This window comes from Pelmatolapia mariae, linkage group LG17 (assembly GCF_036321145.2).
Source record: "Pelmatolapia mariae isolate MD_Pm_ZW linkage group LG17, Pm_UMD_F_2, whole genome shotgun sequence".
NCBI lineage: Eukaryota > Metazoa > Chordata > Actinopteri > Cichliformes > Cichlidae > Pelmatolapia > Pelmatolapia mariae.
Window position 1 is genome coordinate 319,612 of NC_086242.1, and position 25,997 is coordinate 345,608.

Below are 25,997 nucleotides of genomic sequence, written 5' to 3' on the forward strand. Positions count from 1 at the left end.
CACAAACTCTCCCTTTTTGCAGACGACTTGCTCTTGTACATTTCTGACCCTCTAAACCAGGGGTCCCCAATCCCAGTCCACGAGGGCCGGTGTCCCTGCAGGTTTTAGATCTCACCCTGGGTCAACACACCTGAATCACATGATTAGTTCATTACCAGGCCTCTGGAGAACTTCAAGACATGTTGAGAAGGTAATTTATCAATTTAAATCACCTGTGATGGATCAAGGCCACATCTAAAACCTGCAGGGACACCGGCCCTCGTGGACTGGGATTGGGGACCCCTGCTCTAAACTCATTCCCAGTGCTTTTTAACATACTGGACCAATATGGGACACTGTCAGGATATAAGCTCAATTATCAAAAAAGCGAGTTGCAACCCCTCAACTCCGTGGCCAGAGCTCTTCCTCACTCAATAGTACCCTTTAAGCGTACAGAAACCAGCTTTAGATATCTGGGGGTTTTTATTTCCTCTTCTATACCTAAAATGATGAGGGAGAATTTTCTATCCCTACTAGACAACGTTGGGATTGTCAGTGGCAGGAAGAGTTCACCTTCCTCCCCAAATTCTTGTATCTTTTCAACATGTCCCAATTCTTCTTACTAAAGCATTCTTCGACAAGTTAGAAAAGATTCTGTCACATTTCATATGGGGGGAGAAACAAGCTAGAGTTCGCAAGTCTATTCTTCAGTCCTCTAAAACTGACGGTGGTCTTGGTCTGCCCAATTTTAGACACTACTATTGGGCAGCTAACATACAAAAACTCTTACATTGGGTTCACAATGACCCCCCTGTACCAGCCTGGGTACAAATGGAAACTGCATCTAGCTGTTACTCATTATCATCAATACTCAGCTCACCACTCCCCTTCTCTCCAACCCTTGTTGGGGAGAATCCAATAGCTAAGGAAACGGTAACTATTTGGTGACAGTTCAGAAAATACTTTGGGCTACTTGGGCCGTCTTTGGTAACACCTTTACTAAAAAATTGCAATTTTGTACCTTCAAACACTGATGCGGCCTTTAGAAGTTGGAAAGAAAGGACTCAGGACTGTTAAGGACTGTACAGCCATGACACCTTTCTATCTTTTGCTGACCTATCATCTAAATACGACCTGCCTAATTCCAATTTTTTTCGTTATCTTCAGGCTAGAGATTTTGTAAAAAAGCAGTTCCCTCACTTTCCCAATCAGCCTTGTATAAAATACTAGATACTTTGGTTCCCAAATCCATTTCTCCTACTAAGCTGAGATGGGAGGAAGAGCTACAGATAACCCTCCCAGAACAGCAGTGGGATTCTGCCTTGAAATTGATTCACTCGTCCTCAATTTGTGCCTGTCATGCTTTGATTCAGTGCAAGGTGGTCTATACAGTACATTATACAAACACAAAATTATCTAAAATCTATCCAACCATTACTGATGCCTGTAGCAGATGCGGACTATCACCTGACAACCATGTCCACATGTTTTGGTCTTGTTCTAAACTGAGTGCATTTTGGAGGGATATATTCAACACACATATGGCCAGACTGTCCCTCCTAACCCACTCTCCGCAATTTTTGGCATTCCTCCCAACTTAAACTTATCTGGCCCCCTCAAACAGGCCCTAGCCTTTACCACTTTACTGGCTCAGAGGCTTATTCTGTTGAAGTGGAAGCTTCCCCACCCCCCAACTCATGACCATTGGGTGAGGGAAGTACTCTTTAACTTAAAGTTAGAAAAACTTAGATTCTCTCTAAAAGGTTCTATTAGGAAATTTAACAAAACCTGGAAATCATTTCTCTTACTGATTGACACCAGTTTTGTTTGGTTTTTTTGGTTTTTTTTATGCTTGTTATGTGTATGGGTCTTGAGATATATATTTTTTTGTTGCGCAGAGACTGGATATCTGCGGTGTCTTGTCTAGTGTGGACCTGGTAGGGGGAGAATTCGGGCTGGGGGGGTATAATGGACATATAATTGTTCTGAAATCAAGATCGACTTTGCTGTTGGTAACTTTGTATGTCATGGCTGAAATCAATAAAACACAGTTGGAATAAAAAGGCGTGTAAAGATTCCTGAAATTATGTTTAAAGCCAAATCTATTTGAGGTTGTGGACAGTAAATAAACCAGCGGCGTTAGTTGAGGTGCCATTTGGTCTGTAACCTTTTTATTAAATGAGGCATCTGTATCACATCAGACTGGTGTGTTGCCAAGGTGATTAACATGCTTTGTAAGGTCAGTTTTAGAAAATGTATCAGCTGTTAAAGTCTCCATACAAAAGGATTCTGCCATAGAGAGCTGCAAAGATTGACACTTTTCTGAATTAATGACAAAGGAAATTAAAGTCCAGCTGTGGTCTATAAACTGTAAAAATGAAGACACTCGATTGCAAATCAATGTCAAACATCTTCTACTGCTCGTCTATTTCAGGGTCACGGAGGGACTGGAGCCCATCTGAACACATGACGAGAGGCAGCGCACACCACGCCACACGTGTGGATATGAACTTACAGTTTCTTTTTTTTTTTTTTTTACACATCATCAGCTACATACTTGGGATCATGCTTTGTGCAGAAATTATGTCAACACACATACAGACATGTCACATTTATAATACAGAAAAATAAACATTGCTTATCAGTTTTTTCTAAGCTTCAGGGCTGATGGGGTCATTTGCATATTTAGAGTATTTCTGGGCGTATGGGAATATATTTTTGTTTTTCAGGGCAAAATGTCTGCTCAGTCTTGTTTCATGTGTCTCTGAAGATTAAATAATCATAGAGATGAACAACAAAAATGTGACACGCAGCACTATGAGTGAAGCTCATCCACAGCTGAAGAATGTCTGCTGGATGGATATCATCATGACCTGAGATTGCCTGGCAGGAGGTCACTTTGGATCCATCTCTGATTTAACCCAGAGAAAGACGACTACTCCTCTCCAGCTTTTCCACTCAATGAAATATATTTTTCTTCTGTAAACTTCTCGTCTTTAAAAGTTGTAACTGTGAGCAAATAGGAGCAAATATGCAAATATGGCCTCAACAAAAATCTCACAAGATACAAATCTGCAGTCTCCTGTTTGACTTTGTTGTGTTGCTCTGTCCAACAGAAGAACTCACTCTGTGTCCTTTGCTGAAACATCGTGGATATCTCAGACATGACATAAACCACAGTATGACTCTTTTAGGGAGAGGAGAAAGCACACTACTGCTAACATAATGTTATAATTTAAGATCTGCTTGAGCATAAGATTTTTTTGACATAGCAATTCATATACATCCAAGTGCAGTAAACCACAAGCTCAAATCCTTAGTAAACCCTGATGCATGGTTTTAAAACACTCTTCCCAGTGTTTTGTGCTCCAAAAGGAAAACTCTAACAAAAATATGTGCAGTATGGCCCGCTGCAGAGATAGCTGCATCCATGCCTCTGAGGTGCAAATCTCACACCAGCCTTTTCAGTCAATGTCAACAATATTTTTACTGGAAAATATCAAAAGTAAATCTGCACATGAGAGTGACGCTCCTCTAAAATATGCATGCCAACATGGCAGCGAGGCATGGACAGAACTGCACGTGATATCAATAAGATGTATTAATATGTGTATGAATGGAAAACAGGAAAAGAAGCACTAGAGTTGAACAGATGTGCATCTCTGACACTGATAGTGAAAAAAACACAAGTAGAGAGCGTACTGTGCTGTGGCACGGCTCCTACTTCAGGCTGCTGTTGTCATGGTTACCCATCTCTGCACATCTCTCTCTCTCACACACACACACACACACACACACACACACACACAGTTTGCATGCTAAAACACAGATGGAGAGAAACGATAGCGAGGAGGTGTGTGCTCCAGTAACGTAAAGAAGAGAAAGGCCAAATCCACTCATACGTCTCATTCTGCATCAGGGCTGACTGCATCACACCTGAGACAATCCAAAATCTAACAAGGACAACCCCCCTCCCCTCTCCACACACACACACACACACACACACACACACACACACACACACACACACACACACACACACACAACCAAACAAAAGATAGGGAACCTTGAGCTGTGACTGCAGAGATCCAGCATGACTTCCAGTGGGCAATAGAAATCGATTGTATGGGGTGAATGTGGGGGGTGGGCATGTCCAGTTAATGATGATAATAATAATAATAACAACAACAATTAACCTGTCCCCACTCTTTGGACTGTGGGAGGAGGCCGGAGTACCCGGGGAGATCCCACACAAACATGCAAACTCCACACAGAAAGACCCCGGCCTGATGATGGAATTGAACCCAGGACCTTCTTGCTGTGCGACAACAGTGCTAACCACTGTGCCACCGTATTAGTGGGGATAGGTTAATTGGTCAATCTAAATTTCCGGTATGTGTGAATGCGGGAGTGAATGTGAGTGTGATTGGTTGTCTGTCTCTGTGTGTTGGCCCTGCGACAGACTGGCGACCTGTCCAGGGTGTACCCCGCCTCTCGCCCTAAGACAGCTGGGATAGGCTCCAGCGCCCCCCGCGACCCTGAAAGGGATAAGCGGAAGCGAATGGATGGATGTATAATAATAATAATAATAACAATAATAATACAGTGAACAGAAAAACAAAGAACCAGTCCAAAATAAAACAGTGAACATAACATTTCTTACCTGCGGAGGTAAGACAAACAGAGAGGTGAGCTCAGAACACAGAACACTGTCTCTGCTGTGACATTCAGGAACATGTGTATGACACAATCAACAGTCAAGGCCCAATTATAACACAGTCTTGTGCTTTAAGAGTTAAAGCTGCAGGTTTGTGTGTTTGAGCTCTAAAATCGAGCACCCTCACCTCACCTCCTGAAACAAACGTCAAACACGTGAGCTGCATCTTCCCTTATATGAGGTCTTTGTGCCATCCATGGGACTGAAGCTCCATCAAATGTCAAGTGATTTTACAGCCAAAGGCACATCCATCTAGAAACAGCTCATCACAACTGTCATTATGTCCAGTAATGCGATTACCTCACAGTCCAACAGCACCGTTTACGTGGAAAGGGAAAGACCGTCTCTGAATGGAGGAGGGGGCCTAAGGGTACATCTGTCACCATCTTACAATGCTGTGACTGCAGCCATTCCCCAACTCTCTGTGAATGGGACTCATGGCGATTGATCAGTGGTCATGATAATTTACATATGAATGATCAATGAGCTGACCTCCCAGCCCATTGTTCATTCAGTCAGCTGGTTTCAGTCGTTGTACAAATGTCCTGTTTATAAGGTTGAAACCTGCAGTCAGCTGATGATGAAGAAACGTTTCTCTCACTGAAAACATCCAGATGAACAGAATCAACCTTTGGCATGCATCATTTCACACTTTCACTGCAGCTGTGATATGACTATGTTTTTTCCTAAAGCCTGATTGATATTTAGATAAAACAGCATTGGTGTGCACAAACTCCTTGAACTGCTCACACACTAGAGCTTCAGGAGCTTTGGCCAGCACGCACAGATCAGATGTTGGTCTATAACTAGGTAAAACTGCTGGGGACAACAAAAGCTGATTTCTATACTGAGGGAATTTCATTCATATCCAGTGTGATTGAATCGGCACCTGAAGATAGCCTATGATCGAATGCTTTAGGGGTTTATGGGCTTCCTGCACAGAGAAAGGAGCAAAGCTAAATAGCTGACCAGTGCACATTGGAAGGTTTGGGCAGGATTTTACAAAGACTGGATTCAAACAAAAGCCAGAAGATATAAAAGTGTTTGTCAAAGTAATCCATAATCTACTTCCTGTCATAAACAGGAATTCACCAAAGTGACCGAAAATGACAACAGACAAAGAGACACAAAGAACATGAACAAATCCATGTACAGTGGCTCTGACATGCATTGGACTAAGTCAACATCTGTCCCTAATGTGTGTCCTTGTGTTTTCCTGTTGAAACACCGTGTCACATATATATTTACTGCACACAGCACGAGCCCTCGCAGCACCAGCAGCAGCAGCGGTGGGCTGTGTCTCCCTCTTGTGGCCAATGTCTAATATGACAACTACCCCATGGTCCAAACAAAGCGAGTATCCTGTCATTATCGAGCATTATTTGCAGCAGTGGATGAAGATGACAGTACAGTCATTATTTAATCGTGTTCATAAGAGCATGGGGGACTAAAAATAGAACACTGAAATATTCATCACGCGATCAAGGGTCTGTTTGGGTGCTTTTCCAGTTTTGTGAATAAGATGGTTTTAAAAGAGCCAATCAGAGGATGAGGCACCAAACGTCAGGACATCAGAGCGAAAAAACACCGTCAATACAGATACAGAGCAGCAAGGAAGGAGAAAGACAGGTTTGGAGATATGCATTCATGTATTTCTGCAGGGAGCAGGGAGCACAGTGTCAGTGCATAATTCTAAATACTGGATCATTTTTATTGAACTATCAGACATTTGTCAGTAACATCAGGTGTGACCATTACACCTGTGTTTAACAGTTTGGTGTCTCAATTATTCAAATCATTTTTCTTACACAAAGAAATGGAAAAAATTAGAAGGTCTATTTAAATATAAAGGATGTGTTCACTGTGATTTGTGGACTACTATTTTTAGTCTAAATTAGATAATTTACTAATAAGTATATTAATGTACTGAAGACTTGAAACTACAACTGACACCATAAAATAACGAGGAAACTATTCAGTCTGTCCACAGAGAAACTAAGCAAAACCTACAGTCAGTGAGCAAACTAGACACACAGAAGAAATCAGCAGACTGTGGTTTAATCCACAAACACAAATGTCTGTGATTCAATAAACAAGGCACAACTATTATTATATGATATTTAAAGGGGTTGATGGATGTTTTTCAAACGTAGCAACCTGCCATTAGTTTAAATGAACTACAGCATAAGCACTGCAGTTCACAAAAACCCTTTTAGAGTCATGAGAAAGCACTCTAACAGTGTGGGAACACTGCTGAATGGTTTGTTCTGTAGCTGTGTAGTACAGTATTACAGCAATGGTCTGCATAAAGAAATTACTTTTGAGGTCTTTAAGATGTGCGAGGCGGCCAAACAGGGCGTGTTTCAGCCACCGTGACTGTGGACCGACCAGCAGTTCACCGCCATCATCCATCACCCGACTATAGATGTCAGTGTCACACAGTCTGACCTTGAAGCAGATAAAATATTAAACAGAATTTATCTTGACATTTAAGTTGGCTGATTATATAGTATGACGATTAGAGAAGTTATGGCACGCTGGCAGAAATGACACTGCCTGCTTCTCCAGGACCATCGCTGGCATGGATGTGCACACTTCCTAATCCAATGTTTTCATAGATCCAAACTTAATGTGGGAAAGGGAAAGGTGCACCCCAGTTATGGACAGAATTCCTATATACAGACTTTATTCGTGTAATTCTTACTCATTTCTTCTGTAGTGCTTTTCAACTCTACCACAGCGCTCAGAGTGCTTTATACAACATGCCTCATCCACCTGTTCACACATAACTACTAATACATACTAATAAATATACTGCAACCACCTCCTTTGGTCGGCTGCTGCTAAAACTGGTCTGCTCTTCTTTTCTCACTTCCTGTTGCCCTCGCTAACCTCGGCTGGTCCCTGCAGGTGGCTGCCCCTCCCTGAGCCTGGTTAGGTCAGAGGTCAACAAGGCAAAAAGCTACATACATGGAACAGGTTCTTAATAATAATGTTCCTCAATTCAAAATATCTCATCACAATCTGATTGTATGGGTGTGTGTTAGTGTGTATAGAATTGGCAGCTTGCACAACTCTATAGACACCATTAATGATGAAAGCTGTAAACAGGTTTTAGAGCAAAATCTGGTCCCATTCAGATGACGTCTTTTTCCAGTGTCGCCCTTCATATTTCAGCAAGATAATGCACATTACCCGCTGCAGCATCATGGCTTTGTAGTTCAAGAGTCTGGTGGCAGCAGTTCAGACTTTAACAATTCAAAGTAATCAGCACATGAAAACTGAACTGGAATCCTATGTTAGGCAAAAATGGGACACCATTCCTCTTCTAGTAGTAGTTACACACATGAGGTGATCAGGGAAAGAGACACAGCTGGACAAAACAAGGTGCAGGTTAATGAAATCAATTAACGAGCAAGAGGGGAAGCAAAGTGCACATAATGCACATGAGCTGAGAGATGATCAAAATAACACAGGAAGCTTAAACACTGATGTGGAGACTAAAACCAAACTTGAGAGATCAAAGTAAACAAAAATAAAAGTGACAAACAGTCTAGTCACGGCAAATATGGGGGGACAGGAAAAGCTTGAGAACTAACGAGACTAACAAAAACTGCAACAAAGTCAAACAACCAATCTGCAAATGCTAGGTACAAAAGCCAGGATCATGACAAGCACTCTGTTTTGAAATCTTTGGTCCCCATCAAATTCAAAATCATATTTTTGTCCTTAAAATGGTGCAATTTCTCTGTTTCAGCTATGCTTTTACATGTTCTACTGTGAATAGAATAAGGGCTTAAGCGATTGTACCGTAAACCACTGTACAGAAGAGACACCTTCAGCCCAGACTGAAATACAACAAGGACAACCTCCTTCGGTCGGATGAGATGAAACTAGAACGGTGCTTATGTTTGGACAAAGAGGAACAGAGGATGATGTAGGTGAAACTCTTAGCATGAACAGCTAGACGCAAACATTCAGTCGAGATCTCAACTGAACGACTTGAGGCACAGATGGATTTTTAGCAGGTGAACAGTGATTTTAAATAGATTTTGCTGAGCAGGCGTCTGATGAGTGAACTGAACTGACTGTCATCTGCCTGAGTGGGAGGATACAGTTTGTAGAAAGCTGGCATGAAACTCAGTCCTTTTCAATTTCTTACTGAACTAGAAACAGTTTGTTTTTCTTTTTCATGTAAGAAGACTTTTTGATCCCACTGAATTTCCTTTTCCTTTCTTTAAAACTCTTTAAACATCCGCTGATGGAGGTGGCTGAAAGGATGAAGACAAGCACCGTCTAAGTAATGAATAGAAAACAAAAGAACGAAGGTGCCAGTGTCGTCGATGGACTAGGTTGCTTCCACTCTTCAGATGGTATTCTGTTCTACAACTGGCAGACCCACTGGAGCAGCTCAGTGCTAACCACCAAAGAGTGCAACTTTTCTGACACTGTTCATTCTTCTGCATACAGAACAGTGCAGAGTAGAGTCTTCACGGCTCACTAGGCCACGACTTTCACTCAAACTCAAGCATGTCTTATTCTCCTTTCGCACTGCCTCAGCGTAGTATTATGTAATTGCATTCCCAATGCACCCTGCAGCAGATGGTAATGGCACTGACCTGTGACAATGTTAGCTTTCTTTGGAGCAGAACCAACGGATGATGGTCTGCACTCTCAACCATGTTATGGGATTATTGGATAGTGGTTGGGTTAACATGCATGACTGTGGATGGATCACCTGGATGGAAATTCAACATTAAACATCAAAGTCTGTCACAGCTCAGGTGTAGCAGCATTCTCAGACGGATTTCCTCTCAGGATACTGCAGCCAGGCTTGGAAACATGGTCAATGCGCTTCATCCTGACTAAAGCACCACCACGCCAACTTATAAGGGAAAATGTTAATTCATGTATCCTGTTGCATTTTGACAGGAAAATTAAAACACAGTGTGCCTATGATGGTGCTAGAAACTTCTATGTTGCAATTTGCTGTGGATACTTTAGCATTGATTTCTCTGTGAAGATAATACAGAGCGTGGGTCACATAAATGAATCTTAAGCTTTTACAGAAATCGCTCATCCAGTTTTCCTGCATATTTACAGCCATATACGCATCATATACAGACAAGTTATATCTGTCTTAGACCAACAGGAGAGATTCTTTTTCACTAAACTCATCACACACCAGGACAGCGGACTCGGACGACAGAATATCCTCGCATTTGTTTTACAATTTGGAGAAGTCAAGAGGTGTGACTGAGTGACCCCAGCTTACCCCTCATTACACCTGAGAGAGGGTAACAAGATTTAACTTCTAGCTTCTACTGTACGTTTAGACTGATACAAAATGCTAAAGCATGTCACTTTGCTAATAATTAATTATGCTTAAATCTAATCAATGAACATAAATGTGGTTAGAATTCGAACAGCCGAGTCCTGACTTCTTATTGTGATTTGGTGTGTGTGTGTTTGTGAGTGTGTGTGTCTCGTCTGAGGGCGATACTGAGCATACTGTGATGGACAAACGCAGAGTTATGAACATAAAAAGGTGAGAAAGTATTTCTCTGAGTTAAAAAGAGATCATGTTGGTAACAGATCATACACATGACGTTCGTTTGATTGAGCTAATGATAAATTCAGCTGATGTAAAATAGCATCAGCGTCAGCTGGTCGGGATGGCATCAGATGAGAATTTAGTGATTCTAAATATATCCAAATCCATATCACCTATTGACTTTCATTGGGTTCTCACAGACTCTGTTTTAAGAGGCATCACCATCTCTACGCCGCAATCATTAAATTACATTCATGCAAATTGATTGGATGTTGTGGAACAAATGTTTGTGCATATTCACTGAGACGTTTCCCCTCTTTGCTCTGATCAGTGTGGGAGTCTTTGTTCAAAAAAGTAATTATTACACGTATCAGAACACTTTTCTTAAAAGTCATTCATTATACTGCTCGTTACATTAATTTGATGTAAAATAGCTGAAACACACCGTCTCATAATCACCACCGACAATATGAATCTGAGGCTACACACCAACACAAATCCCTAATGAGGAGACACAACTCTGCACAAAGCAAAGATGGAAACCAGCAGAAAACAGCGATCGCTACAATGATTCTGCTTTACAGACATGAACAGGTAGAACGGGAGGCTGCAGCCTTGTTACCTGTTCAAGTTCGGGGTCGACGTTCACTCAGCTTTCTCTCTGGGTTCTTGGCTAGCTTAGCGCTAGCATGCTGTCTGTGCAGATGTTTGCAAAGAGTGCAAGAACTGATGAGCAGCATTGATAGGCAGGCAGACCAACAATTCCAAGGAATTGGAGAACTGGGAACCAGTTTTCTACAAGAACTGAAATTCCCATCCCTAGGAATGAAAGGTTAGAAACAGGTCTATAACTATTACCAGTTGATCTAAGTTATTTGGCTTGAGTAGCAGAGTGTGATTACAGCAGAGAATCTGCTAATGATGACAAGCAGATTCATTGGAGGCACAGCAGGAGGAGCACAGTGACCATTTCTGTCACACGTCAGAGGGAAAAGTCCCACCAGGTCACTGAAAACACCACGTGGACCAACAGATGTGACTCTGAAGACTGACTTCTAAAAGCCAATCAGGCACTGGTATTCACCTGGACCAATAACACAAACGCTGAATGTTGTAAATACATGATACAAATACAAAGAGTCTCAGTGCCATGTAGTGTAGCAGTAAACGTGCGATGCAGACAGGTGGGGCTGATTTACACAGAAATAAGTCACAAGCCAAACTTTACTGATTCGCTCTCCTTATGGAAATGCCTTTGTCAGGTCACCTGTACAGCGCTTTGTCAATTTAGCAAACTGCATTATACAAAGCTTTAAATTTGCAGCTAATCAAACGTCACTTGCTGAGCTTTCGTCGTCTTTTCTGAGCCTCTGTTAGAGATCAGACGGGCTCTTCTCTGCCTGTTCTCAAAACACATCTCTTCACCCTTTGACAGCCTGTGAGATGTTGGAGTGTTTTAGGCGACTGTAGTGAGATGATGGTTTTTAGTTTATTTTTATTTCACTTATTTTTTAGTTGATTGTATGTTGTTTTATGTTGTTTTTTAATATAGGGTTGTTTTAATATTTATGTGTTTTCTTTTTTGCTGTTTCGTTTCATCCATTGTTCTTAACTTGTTTCCTGTACAGCACTTTGGGGCCTGTGCCGGCTATTTTAAAGTGCTTTGTAAATAAAGTTGGATTGGATTTTCCTTCCTGGGAAAATGAAACAGCTTTAGAGATTATGAGCCAAACTGTGTTTGATGATATGTCTTGAGCTGCTTAACTATTTTTGCTTGCTTCCCTTCTGTAGTGTGAGCGAGATGCTCGCGTTTTATCTGAGCTGTAATGTCAATCATCACTGACGTTACTTTGAAGCTTATGTCAACGTTCAATAATGAAGACCTGTAGTCACACATCTGTCTTCTTCCCAGGTAAGATAAGATGACCTTTATTAGTCCCACACGTGGGAAATTTGTTTTGTCACAGCAGGAAGTGGACAGTGCAAAAGTTATGAAGGACAATTAGAATAAAATAAAATAAGAATAAATACAGTACACAACTGTACAGAATAGAATAAAAATAGAATACTATATACAGTAGAATAAAATAGAATAAAATATACAATAGGATAAAAATAGAATACAAATGCTATATACAACAGAGTGAAGGTGTTTGGTGGCTAACCTAAGCTTTACGTCACTTCCTCTTTTTCAGACCATCTTTCTGTCCAATCAGCCTCCACTCTCATCATCATCATCATCGTTTATTTATATAGCACTTTAAAAACACACAAGGCTGACCAAAGTGCTGAACAATGGAAGTATAAGCGATACAATAAGAATAATAAATACGATAAAATAATAAACATAGTAAAAACAATAAAATATAAGTAAACACAAGTCAGTCAACCACTGAGTTAAAAGCCAACGAATAAAAATGTGTTTTCAATCTGGATTTAAAAACCAGCACTGATGTCGATCGCCTAATGTGAAGAGGAAGATTATTCCAAAGCTTTGGAGCCACGATAGAGAACGCTCGGTCTCAGTTTCAGCCGTGATTTGGGGACTGAGAGCAACAGCTGCTCAGCTGACCGGAGCGAACGAGTGGGGACATAGGGCTTCAGCAAATCAGACATATATGCAGGTGCCAGACCATTTAAGGATTTAAAAACCAATAAAAGAACTTTAAAATGAATCCTAAATTCAATTGGAAGCCAGTGCAGGGAGGCCAGGACCGGAGTAATGTGCTCAAATTTCCTTCTACCAGTTAAAAACCGTGCCGCAGCATTCTGTACTAGTTGCAGGCGTGTCAGAGTGCCCAGTCCAACCCCTATTAAAAGGGAGTTACAATAATCCAAGCGTGAGGTTATAAAAGCATGGATGACAGTCTCCAAGTCACGCCTTGAAAGAAAAGGTTTAACCTTCGACAGACGCCTGAGGTGATAGAATGACGATTTCACCACCCCATTCACGTGGCCATCAAAGGTAAGTGCAGAGTCGATTTTTAACCCAAGATTGGTAATCGAGCTCTTCGGGTGAGGGGTCAGAGCAGCAAGGTCAACATCAGGGGCATCAGAGGAACGATTCGAGCCAAACAGAATTGCTTCTGTTTTACGTTCATTAAAATTTAAAAAGTTTAGAGCCATCCATGACTTAACATCACTAAGGCAATCAAGCAGGGGGAGCGATCAGAACGACTGAAAGGAAAATAAAGCTGGCAATCATCAGCATATAGATGAAATGAAACTTTGTGTTTACGAAAGATCGCACCCAGTGGCAGGAGATACAATGAAAACAGTAATGGCCCAAGAATAGATCCCTGTGGTACACCCCATGGCAGAGGGGCCACAGAGGACGATGATGAGCCCAACTTAACACAGAAGCTCCTGTTTGACAGATATGATTTTATCCACAGGAGTGCCAAGCCAGAAATGCCCACACAATGCTGTAATCGAGAGATCAGCAGGTCGTTATCCACTGTGTCAAATGCAGCAGTCATATCTAGTAGTATAAGCACTACGTGTTTACCACAGTCTGTCGCTACCAGAATAGCATTCATAACCTTTATGAGAGCTGTCTCTGTGCTATGAAACGGCCTAAAGCCGGACTGAAAAACTTCAAACATTTGAAAGTTGTTTAGAGAATCCATCAGCTGAGTGTGAACAACCTTTTCCAAGATCTTACTCAGAAAAGGAAGTTTAGAGATGGGTCTAAAATTTGACATTACTGAAATATCTGAGCCTGGCTTCTTAAGTAAGGGGTGAATAACTGCATGCTTAAACTCACTTGGTACTTGACCTGACAAGAGGCTGGTATTGATTATGTTCAGAATATGTGGTCCAACAGTAGGAAACACCTCTTTCAGAAAACGGGGATGAACGACATCATTCGGAGAACCACATGGTTTAGCAGTTAACACAAGCTTCTCTAGTTCAGGTAGAACAATTGGTTGGAAAGCAATAAGCAAATTTAAACAGGGAACATGCACAGCCGGGTCAACAGAAGATAAAGTGGAGGGTCTCAAACTAGCAACCTTATCCACAAAGAAATGAAGAAACCTATTACACATAACCTCAGAAGACTGCAAAAGAGCATGATCCTCTGCATTCAGTACAGAATTTATGGTATTATACAGAACACGAGGCTTATGTGAATTAACAGCAATAAGTTGTGAAAAATAGGAGTTTTTGGCGGCTTTACTGCCCTCTGATAAGCTTTCCAGCTCGTCTTAAGAGCTTCCAGAGAGACGTAGAGCCTGTCCTTTTTCCATCGTCTTTCACATCTCCTACAGTCTCTTCTAGTGGCTCGAGTAAAATCGGTTAGCCAAGGGCTGGCCTTGGGTTTACACTGCCTGAGTCTTAGAGGAGCAACAACGTCAAGGACAGATTTACAAACAGAGTCCAGATGAGAGAGTAATCCATCTACGGAGGACGACTCAGAGGGACTGGACACAAGTTGTTCAAATAGTGTTGAAAAATGCTCGGCAGTATCTGAGCCGAAGGCACGATAGCATCGCGTCGGTGCAGCCCGTTTAACAACAGGACTAAGAGCAACAACGTAAAATAAAATGGGCATATGGTCACAGAATACAGCATCCTTCACATGTAAGTTACAGACAGATAACCCATATGATAACACCAAATCCAATGTGTGACCACGTTCTTGAGTGGCACCTTTAACAGATTGAACAAGATTAAAAGAGTTCACCAGGTCCATGAAGTCCTTAGCCAGGGGCTTCCCTGGGCAACATACGTGTATATTAAAATCACCGAGTAGCAGGACCTGGTCATACCGGGATGCACAGTCAGCGAGAAACTCCGAAAACTCAGATAAAAACTCCTTGTTATATTTAGGAGGCCGATAAACTATTGCACACAGCAATGAAGGCGAGTGGCCCAGTTCACACAGGCAAAGTTCAAAGCTGGTGTGGCGTGTCCATGAGGACAGTTGCTTAAACTCAAAGTGTGCTATAAAAACAACAGCTAACCCCCCGCCACGACCAGAAGCTCTCGGAGCGCTAACATAAGCACAGCCAGCGGGCAGCAGTTCAGAAAAGGCGCTTAACTCACCGGGTGAAGTCCAGGTTTCAGTTAAACAGAGGAAATCCAAAGCATGGAAGAACAGAAAACCTTCAGGATGAAGGTCTTATTCACCACCGATCTGGCATTTATTAAACCCAACCTGAGGGGAGCTGGTTCGGAGACCTCCGGGGTAGTGACAACCAGATCCACCGGTCGAAGGTTTGATCGGTCCATTCGCCTCCAACGAGGGAAGGATTTCACAGGGCTGCTCCCGATAGAGCCGACAACGGGAACCAACCAGGAATCCACAGGATCCAGGGCACGCGATGGTACCAGGAGTCGTGGAAAAGATTGACGAACGGAGCGTAGATCGTGAGGAAGGTAAGAAATCCGGATTCTCAGCTTAACGAGGCGACCTCCACGGGTACCCCGTCTCCTGCGTCGCTTCCGCATATCTGGTGGCGGTGGTATAGCTTCCAGGTAGGGAGGCAGAGAACCTTGGCTATCTTTACCAAACCGAACCGAAGCTTTGGTGGATGAGCCTATTTTCAATGATGTCTGGCGATCATAAGACAGCATTGAACTGACATGTTGCACAACATTAGCAAAAAACAATAAAATCAGACGGATAATAAAAGAGAGCGGTAGATGGCGTGCCAAACACACAGGCGCCATCTTTGATACACTCCGTATTTTAAATCTCACTGCTCATCTGTCATTACAGAGGCCACTTCCTCCCCATCTCTGCCTCCCATGGTACTTTGACTCCATCCAAGCCTCCATCTTCATTTTTTTATTTCATTTTAAATATTTTGACATTTTGGTCCTACGCCCTAATGTGGTTTATGTTAGATATATATAACATCCTGAAATGGGAGGAATGTTGTATTTAGAATGTAAAGATTCATTTTTAACATGTAAGACTGGAGAAATATTTTATAACAGAAGAGCGTTCTAAAATTTCCAACAGCACACAGTCCTTTTTTTTTAACTGGGGCCTTAGAACCACGCCCCCGTCGGACTGAACCACGCCCCCGTCGGACTGAACCACGCCCCCGTCGGACTGAACCACGCCCCCGTCGGACTGAACCAGGGCTTACACAGTGGCCAAAAGCAGCACACTTATAGGCAATTTAGCTTCACCAGTTAATCTAACCTAACTGCACGTGTTTGGGCTGTTGGAAGAAACCAGAACACCCAGAGAGAACCACACAAACACGTACAGACTCCACCTCTCCGGCCAGGTGAAGAGTGAGGCAACACTACTGCACCACAGATGTAATCTGTAGCTCACTACACTTAATTTTTAGAAATAATTCATTGTTTTATCTGGCATTTATGTGAGATTTATGTTCTTTGATGTGTTTTTAATACCATCCAACAAAATATACTGAAAGACTCACACAGAAGGAGGATTGTTTTCTGGATTACAGACAGTTTGTGGGTTTCTGTGTTTCTGGAACATTAATGAGCAGCGTGGACGCTCCACAGACGACTGTCTGTTACACGCTGTAAACGACAGACTTCAAACTCTGCAACTCTGAGTCCTGCGTCCACAAATGCTTGGATCACACTGCCATTGCGGCGTGTCTTTGTCCAACAAGTTATAGACCTAACTGTGTTTTATTACTACAACTCATAATCCTTATTATATGTATGTGTGTTTATTTTTATACACACAACTGAAACTTGCAACGATTTGAGTAATTTCTCCTTCCAGGTCAATGAAAACACAACAAAGTTCCTAATTTTACGTACAACTACTTGAAGCAAAACTCTGTCTCCAAGCAAGATTATAAAGATTAACAAGCAGAAAGAAAAAATAATCATCATCACTACAGGAAAATATATTTAAAGACATCTTACCTTGAGACAGGACGTGGATCGGTGTAGTCGATGACATGAAAAGACACAATGAGAATCTGTCAGCAGTCATGTTATACAGTCAAGCAGTGAAATAAAGCACGTTGGTTCACACCTTTAGTTTTGCAATGTTTCAACAGGAATATGTCAAAAACTATTAAAGATAAAGGCCTGAAATTTTCACTGGACTTTAACTGAATCTGTAACTTGGGACAGCTACTAGGGCTGCCACAAACGATTATTTTGATAGTCGACTAGTCACCGATTATTTTTGCGATTAGTCGACTAATCAGATCATCATCCATTGGACGTAAAACGTACAGCTTATTGCACCAGCATCATCTGCTCTTATAGAACTATCATTAGCTTACAGCTTTAAGTGTTTAAGGTGCTAACTAAAAATAAAGACAAGATGATAGTTTATTTAATTTTAATGAAATTTGCAGATTGTTTCGGTGGAGTTTAATAAACTCAGCCGTCTGCTCCTTGCTATCTAAAATATAACAGGACACCGGAGTAAATTCTCGAGCATCTCACACTTCTAATAATCAGTTGTCTGCTTGACGTTTATTCAGCTGTGTATATATATATCATATATCATGTTTAACCTGAGTAGCGAAAGACGGCGGTGGGTTTGAAAATGATTTGCCCGGAGTCCGGTGTTCTCACGGGCTCTAGTGAGCCTTGCCCCCGGCTAGCTATCGAGCTGGTGGGTAACAGACGTCTCCGAAAACGTCGGAGCGCTTTTGAAAATATGTGGTGTCTTGATAAACCGAGCAGATATTTGAGGTTTACACAGCTACATTCTCGCCTGAAAATATGTTAAACGTTTATTTTGTGACCCAGAAAGATTAATAAGAGTAATATTAAAACTAACTAGCTGCCGCCATTGTTGGAAACTGAGCAGGGCCGCGCTATGAATTCTGGGACACAGCTTCTTCTTCTTCGGGGTTGAACGGCAGCTGGCATCCTTGCACACGCAGTGCTGCCATCTTCTGTTTCAGTCCGTTATTACACTCTTAAATCCTACTACTTATTCCTGCGTCTTTTGGGATCTTACAAAGCTTCAAACGACGTGTCGACTATTAAATTAGTCGTCGACGATTTTGATAGTCGACATAATCGTAGCAGCCCTAACAGCTACTATCAGGAAGTTTCATTAGGAATCCTGGAATTTACAGGAAACTGGTTTTTTTTTCCCAATCTATAAAAACATGAAAGTCAAGTCACAGGTGATATTTAAATTTTGCTTGTATTGTCTAAACAAAACCTAAATACATTGAAATTTACAAAAATATCAAAAAGAGAAAAGAGTTAAGTAACAAGTAAACATGTCGGATAAAGCAGCATGCTGGTTTAATGTAGCAGCCTGATAGGTTAGAACTCACAGCTACATTGTTAAACAATGTTACAACATATCATCTCTTAATTTTCGTTGTCTTTAAAAGATAGAATCAGGATATTAAAAGTCTCTTTAAAATTATGGACGTCAGTCTGGGCAGGACACTCGTTTCAACTTACTCCGTTTTGAACATATCAGTCATACAAATCTACAGTAGTCAGCCTGTGTGTGTTGCCATGACAACACACACACACACACACACACACACACACACACACGCTCTCTTGATTTCTAGCAGAGGAAATGGAAGTGCAATCAAATTGCATTCAAGCCAAAAAAAGCGCTTTCCTGTAATTATCTCTTTGAAAACAAGCTCTGTGTGTGTGTGTGTGTGTGTGTGTGTAAGAGCGGAGAGTGTGACTTCTTTCCCAAACACGAGACCACCACAGATGAAAGTGCACACGAAACTTTACACACCAAACACACCAACGTTCACACACGTTTGGTCAGAGAGAAGAACATCTGTCTCTGAGTTAATGTGAGAATATGAGTGAAAAACAGGCCGACTAACCTACATGTAGTTTAAACCAGCGGTCCCCAACCCCCGGGCCTCGGACCGGTACCGGTCCGTGAGTCGTTTGGTACCGGGCCGCGAGAGTTGAGGCTCAGGTGTGAAATGTATGGTTTTCAGGGTTTTTATCGGTTTTCAGCGTTATTTTGTTATCGTTTTTATCGTTAACTCGGTTTTCCTGGGTCTTTTCACGTGTGTTATGAATAAATCTTCTTTTTTCGGTACCGGTACTAGTTTTATTTTGTTGGATTTATCCGCGACACCTTAAAGGCCGGTCTGTGAAAATATTGTCGGGCATAAACCGGTCCGTGAGGCAAAAAAGGTTGGAGACCGCTGGTTTAAACGGCCCGCAGGTTACAGTCCAACTCTGTTTAATGCTGAAATATGTTCTCATATTAAATACAGTCATTACATTATGTCAAGTAATACTCTGAGCAGCACAATCTGTAAGTGTGAATCAGACTACAACCATGACCCAAACATGAACCATCATGGGGGCGTTAGCAGCAACTTAATCAGCCAATCAGGGATCTCACACTCACGTTCTGCTACTTCTTACTTTTTACTCAATTTTCTTACTTTGTAAGTAACATTTGTACACAGCACTGATTCACTGTAAGTGAGCTTACTTGTAAACTGTGTTAAGCAAGCAGAGCTGTTTGAAAGTGCCGATCTGTGGAACAACACAGGAAGTCTGGATCGGCTCTCTGTTCACTCCAGCCCCTGGTGAGGGTCTCACCTGGTTCTAACTGTCTGTAAGACTCCGGGTGTTTACCCTGCTTAGTCTGAAAAACTAAACTAAAAATCAGGAGACCTGCTACCAGCCACAGTTACAGCAGCTCCCCTATAGATCCATGGCACTGGGTTTAATTTAGTGGCTTGGATAACTAAGCTCCAAGAGTCTCTTACTTTCAAAGGGCTGGAGTAACCAATGAGAGCTATTTATACTTATGTGAATCAGATTTTTCCCTCTACTGCTTCACAAAGGGTCAAAAAGGGAATGTCCAGGATAAAACTTTTTAAATTCAGGATATTTTATTAAAGCAATTTATCAAAAGCAGAATCAGATCACTTAATTATACTTATCTAATGAACCTACTCTGAGCTAATGCTGACTTTGTTCTGATCTTTCAGAGGAGGAAGACTGAGAAGAGAACCGGCCTGAAGATGCACTCGTCTCTGTGTTTCATGTTTTTAATGATAGTCCAGCAGGAAAGCAGCACCCACTGGAAACTCAGCCCCCCGGGAATGCAGTGAAAATCCAAATCTTCTCAAAGTTAAAATGCACGGACAAAACTGTGGAACTCATGGAAGTTGTAATCCATCAGGAAAGTAATGGAAATCCCAATCTGCTTGAATTTATAATCTCACACGGCAAAATGAGTCCAGCGCTTGGCCAGGGTTTGATCGCTCTGCTGTCACTGCGACAGTATCCAGCTGTGATCGCACTGATCCAGACAAAGGGAAGAGCCTCTGATTGGTTCCTCACACACCTTTGAGACCTGGTCACGATTATTTTCACATGAACATCCAACGCTGTAACCCCTTTTTAATTCAACTACACACAAATACTTTTTCATACTTTTCTCTTTAAAACTCTGTCGTTTGTGATTTACACACACACACACACACACACACACACACACACACACACACACACGCACCATACTAAATCTGAGTGAGTGTCCTGTTATTAGAATCATTATTACATTCTCATATTCCTCATATTGGTTAAACTTATACCTGATTATACTCTGATCAGTATTAAGCAAATTCACATTTGAATTGTGATTCCTTAATACAGCTTCTCTTAATCAGAATCAGGGGTGATGATGTTTGGCGACACATTTCTCACTAATCTGCCAGAATCACAGCTGGATCATGTCCACACACAACTTCAGACATTAGAATAACTCAAGAGTCATTCAACAAATTAACTAGACTTATATCTCTGATTTAGAATAAAGATGATTTACAGTTAAAAAGCACATGTACATAAACTCTGTATCACTTTTAACATAAAAGACCACTGACCCTGTCTCAGATGTCACAGAGAGGTCAGCCGGGGGGACTTCAGTGTCTTTCAATCCCAGCTTTCTCGACAAAAAGGTCAAGTACCAGGTTTCTGCACAGTGCCGTGAACATTCAAATCTTTTAATATCTTTCGATGAAAATATGCCCAGTTTCCAAGTTACATTTAAAATATCAAGAAAATGTATTTTTGTACTGTCACAGTTTACTAAATAACAAAGCTTTTATGAATATGATCAAAGTATCTAATAAGATAAAACTAGACTCTAAAGATTGGCCTTCAGGACACATTCAGCTTTTACAACAAACCCTAACTCAGATTTATCATCAATTCATGGCCCAACAATCCATTGTGTCACCAGTTTGCTTATAGTTTTTGTTTGTTTTTAATAAAGTCTGTACTGTTTCAAATCTTCAGCAGCCAAGCTGACTTTCATCACCTGATTAAAAGCTAAAGATCAATGAAGACAGAACAGTCTTACAAACACTGAGATTTCAACTGAAATCTTCTATCGAACAGAAAGGAAATGATGTGAGAAACACCTGAAGCTTCACACTACAAACATGATGAAAGTCATCATCTGTGCAGTTGTTGCAAACATGGATGAAATATTTGAACTGTCCTTTTGTCTTCTTGCTTGTATTTTAATATTGTTTGATATCAGATAATGACTGGTTGGTATCTGGTTAGCCACCAGCTTAAAATCACTTATATTTGGTAGGCTCCACTTGCACTGCTAACACAGCTCATCAAGGCACAAACTCAAATATTAACAGTGTAAATAAGGCTAAGTCCAAACCCTTATTGATTTTAGTTGATAACACAAAAGTGGTTTTCCCAAAGTTGAGCATTTTTCGGCACGGACCCTCGACTGCAGCTGGGAACAACAAGGTCTGCGCTGAGAGCATTTTTGTGCCAAGGACTCGTATTCCCAGGATCGTTAAATAAAAAAAGACAGCCCTATAGCAGGAAACAAAAAATGCTTTGTGTGCTACAGGAGCAGCTCTATGGGATCAGACCACAAACATAACCACTGCATGATGGGTACGGGTCTATATACCCCAAATACAAGTTCAAGTCAGCACAGTAACTGGTGTTATCGCTTTTTAACTAACCCACACTGCTTACATACAATACTCTCTACACAATTTAACTTCAAATACTCTGAGAGACCAAACAAACCAAACCTGCCATCTGCACCTATAAATAAAACTCCTGAGGGAAAATGTAGGACAATATGAGGACAGGATGGAAATAGGATAACATGAGGGAAAGATGGACTAAATATATGAATAACATTACTCAATGGGACCATCAGAATAAAAACGAAATAAATACAAATATTAAGTAATATATACTAAAGTGCAAGTAGTATTTAAACAAAAAAACTGTGCAAACAGAAAACTAAAATAAAGATTGAAATGAAATCAAACGTGCTCTGGAGTGAAGCTCGTGCTCATCTTTGAGCTGCTGATGACCATGATAAACATGCTCTGTGACTCCATCTCTGTTACACTGGTTATTACCATTCATCGAGTAACTGGAATAATTCCCTTATAACGAATCCTCGATTCCTATAATGCACGGCTCCGTACAGACCTGTCGACCTGCAATATAAACGTATTTAGGAGCAGCGCATGAATAAGCAGCCCCTAGTTTTTCAACCAAAACACTGACAAACAACAACAGCAGTGACGATGACACTGGCATAGTTTAACGTGGAGAAACAAATAAACAGAAACTTTAGGAAGGTCAGTCAGCCATGCTGTGACTGTAGAGCTCAGTGTGCACAGGTCTGCACGATGCAGACAGACACAGTCAAATAACTGTTCATATGATCGTACAGTCAGCACATATGAACAGCGCGTAAACTGTACAGCCCTATAAAACCTATGAGCAACTCTTCTGTTACCATGTCTGTTTCCTTCCTCAAACACACAATCCAAATTCATTCATACGTACGCACACGTGCCGTATTTCCTATCTTATTGAAGATGAACGTACTTTCTTTATGAAGTCATAAAACACCCTGAGCAGGCCCAGCTCAGTAACAGTGCTCCTCTTGAACACACTGCAGGTAACAGGACCTGATTTGGACTTCTGCTGTCACATATTTGTGAAGTCATGCTGTAGGGCAAGCCTATTCAAATGGCGGCCCGCGGGCCACATGCGGCCCAGAAGCAACTTGCAAGTGGCCCTGCCTGTGGTCCAGGCAGAAACACAGAGAAAACGCAAAATAATTAATTTATTAATTAATTGATTTAAAAAAATTAAAAATTCCTACAGTGTAGTGTAGACTGTGAATGCAACACTCCTAGTAGCCTAGCAATATTTAACCCACAATGCACCGTGATGTAAACATATTAAACTATCATCGTAATATATGATGCGACAACAGCGTGTCTTTCTCAGTCCAAAAGCGTAAAATTGACAGTGAAAACCGTCGGTTTAACCCTGCCTGGACTGACAAATACTTATTCATTTTACCGCCAAATCCAAATGCCAAACCTATGTGTTTAATTTGCAGTGAGTGTGTTGCGGTACTTACGAAGGCACCACAATGACAAACACCAGACTTTCTACACAAACTTTCCAGAGCAATCTCAGGAGAAGGCTGCAAAAATATAGTTTAATTGCGAGTTTAATAATCTTACAACCGGAGTTGTACTACCATGGTGAGGGTCCTGTACAGCCAAAAGAGAGCTGCAGCAGCTTCCCTTCGTGTTTGCTTCTTGGCGAAGAAGAAAAGTCCTTTCACAGATTCTGAAACAGTGAAATACTGCATGCTGGCCGTGGTGGATGCGGTGAAAAGTGACGAAAAAATTAAAGTAAGTGTGACATCTGCTATTAAAAACGTACCCCTGTCAGACAGTTCAAATATTCGTAGAGTTGAAGTTCTGGCATCAGACGAGTTTGAAATGCTGTTAGATGACCTGAAGAAAACTGATGTAATGTCTATAGCAGGAGATGGGTTCACAGACAGAACTGACAATGCACAGTTGTGCATATATGTCCGTTTTTTGGATGGGAAATTGCTCGGCTTATTACCGTTAGAGGGACACACAGCTGGCGAAATAATGTTTGAGAAGATTTCAGCTCTTTTTGAGGAAAATGGTCTGGATATGAAGCGTGTCTGTATACTTGTGACGGATGGGGCTCCATCCATGGCAGGAAAAGTGAGTGGTCAGCAAAATATTTATTTTAATTTGAAAGGGAATTATCAAAAAAATTTTCTATTATTATTATTATTTCAAATGTGCAAAATAATAGTTTAGTTATAGCTCCCTTTTTTTTAAAATGGACCTTTTGGTGTGCATTTGTGAGAGGTCACCAGATTTACAGGGGGAAAAGGAATAAAAAAATGACTTGTTTTTCAATACAGTTGTGTGGGTTTGAAATTGATCATGATCTGCTGCTTACTGGCTGCAAAAAAATATCTGGCCCAGATAAATTCCTCGGTTTGAAAATCTGGCCCAACTAACTTCTTAGTTGAATAGCCATGCTGTAGGGTTTCACAGGGGTGAGAAATTTTGATATAGAAACTGCATAGATTTTCCCACTGAAGCATAAATCCCAAGACATCCTTTAGCCTTCATAGTTTAATAGTCACCAACTAAACAGCAGGAAAAAAATCATCCGGAAACCAAAGAAAAAGGTTTTTATAGTTCCATGGGTTAAACTCTGTGAACACTCAGACATGTTTCTCTGAAGCTTTGTAACTGAAGGATATTCTGGACCACCAAACTCTATAGAAGCCATTATATACAAGGCACTGCATAAATACGCTTCCTTTACCAAGCAAATTCTCACATTCTCTCTCTGTCTGATCAGCACCATGGACAGCACATGCTGTCAGAGAATTTATTTGAGCTTACGGGATAAACATACACCATCTTTTTCAACTCAAAACAGATTTATCCTGGGTAAAGTCAGATAAAGAGCGCTGTACTTGCTGTAAGCATGGAACCAATGGGAGACGCCCAACCACAGGTGCTCACAGACCGACACCACAGGTAGGCTCACCTACAGAGTCTTCACTGAACAATAATTTATAGTAAAGAGATTTCGCAGGTCTTTCCTTCCAACTGCTGTCAGACTCTACAACATGGTCTCTGCAGGTGACCACACACGTGCAGACAGACACACACATCGCATACACAATTGTAAGTTTCGCCCTGTCTCCCTGATGTGCAACAGTACCAAGTGCTATTTTTCCTACTATCCTCCTCTTTCCTGAGTTTCCGCTGCCTGAGGTATTCACTGAGCACATTGGGGCCATCTTCCTGATGTACTGGGTTTGATCTTTGTTTTCCATCCTGGATAGTGGTTCTGACTAGTGTTCAGTCTCCTTCCAGTTATCATACAGTCTCAGGGTGCTGAACTTGAAATCCTCTGTGAAATCCTGCAAGCATGGTAAGGAGTTTTCTTCTTTTGACGTCAGTGCCTACTATTGCCTCACTCTGCAGTCGTTGGTGGTGGCTGCGGCCTCTTTATGGCTCCCATTTGCCTGTGAGATTCAATGTCTGCAGTGTCTGCTAATGACTGAAACCAGGCGTATACCAAGCTGTAGACATGCTTTGTAATGCAGTTTAATTTTGAATTTTAACACAGGAGCTTTCATGGATTGACTCAGTATTGGAGTCAAAACCAAATGAGACGCAATTCTGCTGCTTTCTTTGGCATTTCGACATCAGACACCTGAGTGAAACTTTGGCAGTACAACTGTGAGACTGTACGTTTAATATTGATGCCCCCCTCCCACCCCAGCCCTTTCTCTGCTGGGTTGCCCTTATATCAGTTGGCATGTCAGATCCATTAAAATCACTGGTGTAATTTTGTGTTGGTTCTGCTCACGCTCCCTGAACAGCAATGACCTTAAGGCGTATGGATACAGGAACTATAGTCGTGTTCCTTGATATCTGGCACAGAAACCTTTAG

The 25,997-nt window shown here is 41.4% G+C and overlaps 1 protein-coding gene across 11 annotated transcripts in view; it reads right to left on the bottom strand.

The window, feature by feature from the left end:
• Window positions 1–25,997, bottom strand: part of LOC134615971 (pleckstrin homology domain-containing family A member 5-like) — a 174,342-nt gene that overhangs the window by 114,349 nt on the left and 33,996 nt on the right. The window contains exon 4 of one of the 11 annotated variants that reach the window (XM_063460684.1): window positions 17,067–17,112. The exons of the other annotated variants lie outside the window; for them this stretch is intronic. Coding sequence (XP_063316754.1) covers window positions 17,103–17,112 — 10 coding nt within the window. The 3' untranslated portion in view covers window positions 17,067–17,102. Of the gene's footprint in view, window positions 1–17,066; window positions 17,113–25,997 lie in introns of those variants that run through there. 11 annotated transcript variants of the gene reach the window in all.